This window comes from Oncorhynchus tshawytscha, linkage group LG01 (assembly GCF_018296145.1).
Source record: "Oncorhynchus tshawytscha isolate Ot180627B linkage group LG01, Otsh_v2.0, whole genome shotgun sequence".
Lineage (NCBI taxonomy): Eukaryota > Metazoa > Chordata > Actinopteri > Salmoniformes > Salmonidae > Oncorhynchus > Oncorhynchus tshawytscha.
The window spans coordinates 82,777,525-82,783,947 of NC_056429.1; the positions used below are offsets into that span (position 1 = coordinate 82,777,525).

The following is a 6,423-nucleotide window of genomic DNA, read 5'->3' on the forward strand; positions in this document are numbered from 1 at the left end:
ACAGTATTATTTTTGTTTCATCAGACCAGAGGACATTTCTCCAAAAAGTACGATCTCTGTCCCCATGTGCAGTTGCAAACCGCAGTCTGGCTTTTTTATGGCGGTTTTGGAGCAGTGGCTTCTTCCTTGATGAGCGGCCTTTCAGGTTATGTCAATATAGGACTCGTTTTTACTCTGGCTATAGATACTTTTGTACCCGTTTCCTCCAGCATCTTCACAAGGTCCTTTGCTGTTGTTCTGGGATTAATTTGCACTTCACGCACCAAAGTACGTTCATCTCCAGGAGACAGAACGTGACTACTTCCTGAACGATATGACGGCCGCGTGGTCCCATGGTGTTTATACTTGCATACTATTGTTTGTACAGAGAAACGTGGCGTTTGGAAATTGCTCCCAAGGATGACCCAGACTGTGAAGGTCTACAATTTTTGGCTGATTTTCGATTTTCCCATGATGTCAAGCAAAGAGGCACTGAGTTTAAAGGTAGGCCTTGAAATACACCCACAGGTACACCTACTTGACTCAAATGATGTCAATCAGAAGCTTCTAAAGCCATGACATAATTTTCTAGAATTTTCCAAGCTGTTTAAAGTCACAGTCAACTTAGTGAATGTAAACTTCTGACCCACTGGAATTGTGACAAGTGCAATAATCTGTCTGTAAACAATTGTTGGAAAAATGACTTGTGTCATGCATGAAGTAGATGTCCTAACCAACTTGCCAAAACTAGTTTGTTAACAAGACATTTTTGAAGTGGTTGAAAATCAAGTTTTAATGACTCAAACCTAAGTATGTAAGCTTCCGACTTCAACTGTATACAGATGGCCTATCCAAATAAAGTGTGACCGGGACTTTGATGGCCAGTTCTACCAGCTGCTGGTTATATTTGCATCCCAAATGGCACTCTAATCCTTTCTAGTGCACTACATTTGACCCAGATCAAAAGTAGATCACTATATAGACAATGGAGTAGCATTTCAGATGCAGACACAGCATTCTTCCTGTTGTCAGAGCTGTTGATTGGTCTTTTCTTTTTCCTGTCTTTATGAAGTTCACCCTGGACTACCTGCTGACCAACACCATGATCTACTGGACTACCGGCTCCATCATCTCCACCATGAGGTTCTACAAAGAGACCCTCAAGACCAACATCAAGAACAGACTGGATAACAAGTGAGTGTTTGTGTTGCGGCACAGTGCTCCACAATGACATGAGGCTGTTGGCTTTCTCTCTACAGGGCCTGTCATTTAATACCTGTTTAATGGAAACAGTAATGCCACTTAATATGCCATAAGTAACTTACTGTACATTTGTAGTTGTATGTGATCCTTGCAGGACTTGAACCCATGACCAACTGAATTACAAAGCCCTAATCATGCTTGCTTTGTTAAGATAGCAGGCTCCCAATAATGAGGGTCTCGAAGTGGTTGTTTGACCTACTTTAGTTGAATGGACTGATTCTAATTCACCCTGGGAAAGAGCGCCTGCTAAATGAATGTCTGCTGTGAATAAAATGTAATTGTGTTGCAGTGTTTGTTTTCTCTCGTGTCCTCAGGAAGATGGTGTACAGTATGTGCCTACAGGCTTAGCGTCATTCCTTAATGAGATAATGCATGTGCCCCAGGTTCAGGAACATCTACTCCTACTTCCCCCAAGGAAGCCACTTCGCTGCCTTGGAAGAAGCACGGCTCTTGGCCGACGACCTGCTGCAGTTTGTTTGGAAGGTGATGTTGTTTTAAGGCTGATGCAACAACAGCCAGTCCCAAATTGCTCCCTACCACCTGGCACCAACCCCTCGATGTTTGCAGTTCAGTAGATTCTGGATAGGTATAAGAAGTGCAGTGGTGAAGCTCACACCATATTTGCTGACACCTTAATGAAGATCTGCAGAAATGAAGGGTACGGGCCAAGGAAGAGAGGTAGGAAGCGTTTGGGACTGTCAGGGGAAGGGGTGGGACATGGGTTTGGTATGTAATGAACACAACCCAGGTGTGTACACTGCACTCTCCAGCCAAGTGCCAGGAAGAGAGCCAACAGAACTTCAGGGACTTAATGTTCTCACAGAGGTGCACAACTAACTACTAATAGTCCAAGTTTCTCTAAAACCATTTTATACTGTTATCAAAGCTCAAAATCAAACTGTCTTATCAAGTCAATATTTGAAATACTCTGTCAAACAATGCTATTATAATTTAAGATCAATGTAATATGAATAAGGCTTAGTCATTTGATAATGTGCACTATCAGTCAAAACATAATTGACCAGCACTAACACATTCAGGTTACAAATGTCTGCCATATTGAACAAGAACTGTGGAAGCAACATGATCACAGATGTTTCAGCTCTTTCCTTCTCTTGTCCTTGTTGTAATAATGCACTACTGCTGTAATCATGTCTATTGTGACAACCCTGTAATGTCTGGCTTGTTAAGTCTTTTGTAGTGTCTAATATTGGTGGGGCTGGTTTCCCAGAATAACCCAGACACAGCTTAAGTCGAGTCCTGGGATGTATACTATAATTCAGCTTTTAGCTGCAGATGTGTACAATTCAAATGAATCTGAAATAATTTAGTGATCATGCAAAAACTGACATACACACTGTATATTTACAAAATATTGTTTCAGACCTCCATTTTTAAGCAATTGAAAACCAAGACACGTCAATGTACAGTACAGGTACAACCAGTGTTGCGTCTCAACCAGATGAAAAGTAGGCATACTGTCCATAACATTTTTTAGAAGGCTATATTATACACAGTAAAAGCACCAACACGGCTTTCATTACAGCACATAGCCAAGCTAAAAGTAAATCCACAGCTAAAAGACAACATAATTCATTAAAAATCATTCTGTACAGATCCCAAAAGTTTTTCATATGAATTGTAATAAAAACACAGTCCCTGGACTAGGCTAAGGGTTACATATGCTGTGTTTACACAGGCAGCACAATTGACCATTTTTAAACTTCACATGAGATCTTTTTCAGAGCTGATCTGATTGGTCAAAAGACCAATTAGTGAAAACAAGATCAGAATTGGACTGCCTGTGTAAACGCAGCCAGAGTGACAGGGGTCCCCTGAGAGAGAGAAAGGTATGGCAAATGTGTAAATCTGCTCAGTCAACACTTGGGCTGCGTTTACACAGGTCCATATTCACAGCTGATCTAGGATCATGTGCTCTAGGTCCATATAATGTTAGTCATTGTGATCCAAAAGGTCAAACTGAACCTAGATAAGCACTCCTACTCGGAGACACTTCATAAAGACGGGCCCAGTTTTGCCTTCAGATCAGTAAGAGTAGGATTATATAGACGGGGGGACCTGATCCTAGATCAGCACTCTTACTTTCAGATTCTGAATACAGGACCTTGTCTCATCTCATACTATGGCTGTGGGTTAGAGTACCTTCCTTGTACCTTGTATGTCACTTGCTGAAGCCTTTGATAGTCAAGGGTGCCTGAAACCACACATAGTCCTGCCAGGCAGTCTGCCCTCCTCCCTCAGACGCCCCAGACCCAGAGACACGACTGGGGTCACAAGACAGAGAAATAACCTGGCTCTTCACCCGTGTGGGGACCTTGAAATCCAGCTTGGGCCGGAACCACCCCACGCCACAGTCCCTGTGGGCCAGAACCATGACCGTCGTGGCTGTGAGCCGGACAGGTTTAGCGTCAGACAACAGGTCGGCCACGAAGAGCGTGCGGAAGACTTGGCGCAGACACGAGGAGATGCGTAGGCTCCGGTCGCCGGTGGCTAGTATCACATCCTCCATGTTGACTTCGTACAGCTCCTTGGGAAGGAGGAGGGAGCCGCCGAGCAGGAGGAGCACACGGGGGACCAAGGAGAGGGAGAAGAGCACTTCCAGTTGTTGTAGCACCTGCTCAAGGTCTTGGAGGGTACGCTGGCACCTCCTCCAGTCCAAGCCTTCTGCAGTGGACTGACCAGGCCTCCAGGCCACTGCCTCCTCATTCTGGGGGAAAGAGGAAGAGAGAGGGCCTGGGGTCAAACAGCAACTCATAGATCCTAGACAACACTGCTAGGAGTAGGGCTATTATAGCAGCCAGTATTTATTCGGTTGGAATAAATCTGTATTGCAGGAGGTTCCCAGGGTTCATCCCCTCCGACCTTCTCCAATGCATTTTGAGAAGGTGGTGAGAAGAGATGAAAAAAGGAATCAAAGACAGACAAATAGGGAAAACAGTCATTGATGTTAAATAAGTAGTGAGAGAAACATGGTTGAGAACGTCGGAAGCATCACTGCCCAGCACTCACCTGCATGGCAGCTTGCTGTCTCTTCTGAGAGTAAACCAGCTGGTCATAGGTCATGGGCAGCTGTTGTCTTTGGTAAAGGATACACTTCAGTATCTCACTGACGAAGCGGCAGCAGCCCTCCTGTGTGACCAAACCTGGGAACATTACCTCCACACGGCCCTCCTCCCTGGCCCTCCGTAGCGTCTCTGCATCGTCAGCCTCAGCCTGCTTGGAGGGGGTCAGAGGGGGGAGAGTGGTGGCTGTGTCTGTGCTGCTTGTCTCAGTGATAACCTGACAGGTACTGCCTGCAGATGACGGATCTGTGGATATAACACAATAGAATCATCTGATAGGTCCACCTCAGAATTTGAGCAGATCACTGTCAAATAACACACTGTTAAATAACTTTTTAGGAGATAGGTTCTGGGATTCCGAGACTAATGACAGCCACCATGGTGGCAGGCAACCAGTCAGAGACTAGGCTGTCATAAGTGTTGTTGGTTCAATAAGATTATTTTACTACAAAAAAACATTTCTACAGCTGTTTCAAAGTATTGATCTCCTGACATATCATGCGTATGACCTGGCTGACTGACGTATGATACATTTATCATGGACACAGAGAGATATCGTAGCTACAAGTACTGTATCTACCTACGAATAGCAACACGTGAACATCATGCGCAAGTGAATAGGAATAGAAGAGAGACAGACCAACATCAGAAACACAGGAGATGATGTAGTTTTCCTTATTTTCCGTGGTTACTACGATATCTTTGGAGTTAATCTCATCTGACTTTGAGCTGTTTGGTGTGTTACATTTGCTTGTTGTTGTCGGTGTTTCCTGGGATAGTCGCCCCGAGGTTTCCGTAGCTGATTGTTCGTCTGAGAAGTCGTTTGTCCGGCTCGCGACGTAACATTTGGTGTCGGATTTAATGTGTATGTTGATCCCTTTTCCTTGCGAAGTTGGGAGACACATTTTTGATCGGAGGTTGTGATCATTTGTGAATGTATTCGTTGTCTCTACGCTCCCGGTGACCACCTCCCTGTTTGTTTGTTCCGCCATCGCTGACTCGTTTTGAAAAATTCCACTCAGTGCGTTGCATCATGGGAAGACGAATGGAAACCGGTCATTGCTAGAAGGGATCCAGCTCCTTCTTCTTATTATTTGAGGTTCAACGGCGGTTGGCATCAAATACATTTAGCATTTCCGCCACCTACTACACTGGAGTAAAACTCCCTTATACTTCACTTGAGTCTTTTTTTAAATAAATCAACAAATACCCTACCATCTAAACCTACCAACCTACTCCACTATTTAAATCTATTTAGTTCTACTTAAGGCCAACAGCCTGAAAGGATGGGACACCACCACTTAACACAGCCTGTAACTCTTCTGACGTCAAGTCTCGCAAGCCCAAATACCTCTCTGCAGCTGCCACCACCACCTCAACTTTCTTCACTGCCTCAGCATAAGACAACTTCTGCACTCCTCTAACCCTGGAAACCTCAACCTGCCTCTCTTGACCAGACATTTTAGATCCACAGCCCCATGGACACCCCTACAATTAACACATACCACTACTTTCCCCAGTGCTACACATTCCTTTGTCTCATACCCTTCTGCACACTTCTCACACCTAGGAACCTCCCTACATACTGCTGTGACATGCCCATAAGCTTGACACCTGTAACAAAGTCATGTATTTGACACAAAAGCTTGCACGGGATAACTTATATATCCTACCATCAGTATGTCAGGCAAAGACTCAACATCAAAACTGAAAAGGACAGACCGATTCTTCTTTTTCACCACTCACGCCACCCTGTCTGCTTTGCACCAAACCACGAGCATCACAAAAAAACAGGAATCTTAAGGGATCCAGCTAGTCAAATGAACGTCAAAAGTAGAATTTGGGGGGATTTTAACTAACCCTAAACCTTTTCTAAACATTTACCTAATTCTCTTAAACCTGCTACATGTATTATCACAACCTACTCCCTAAGTCCTCTTAACCTGCTGTGAAAAGTCAAATCTGACTTAATTTGACAAAAGCTCCATTGCGAAAAAAGATTGCAGACAGAGTGTAGTATAACTGCAGTATGCGACAAATACTGCGTCCAAAATACCATAGTCGACTGCAGTTACTGCACTTTGACTGCAGTTTCAAA

At 44.2% G+C, this 6,423-nt stretch overlaps 1 protein-coding gene across 2 annotated transcripts; it reads right to left on the reverse strand.

Moving 5' to 3' along the window:
- Nucleotides 1-2,606: 2,606 nt before the first annotated feature.
- Nucleotides 2,607-5,400, reverse strand: LOC112258182 (MAD2L1 binding protein). Of its 2 annotated transcripts, none has more exons than XM_024432378.2 (3): nucleotides 5,071-5,400; nucleotides 4,273-4,571; nucleotides 2,607-3,970 (listed from the first exon to the last, which is right to left on the reverse strand). In XM_024432378.2, exons 1-3 carry the CDS (start codon nucleotides 5,315-5,317, stop codon nucleotides 3,425-3,427), a joined length of 1,092 nt encoding a protein of 363 aa, XP_024288146.1. In that variant the 5' UTR covers nucleotides 5,318-5,400; the 3' UTR covers nucleotides 2,607-3,424. The 2 variants fall into 2 exon arrangements, with proteins under 2 accessions (XP_024288146.1, XP_024288136.1); XM_024432368.2 differs by having other exon boundaries at nucleotides 4,966-5,399.
- Between the last annotated feature and the right edge of the window lie 1,023 nt (nucleotides 5,401-6,423).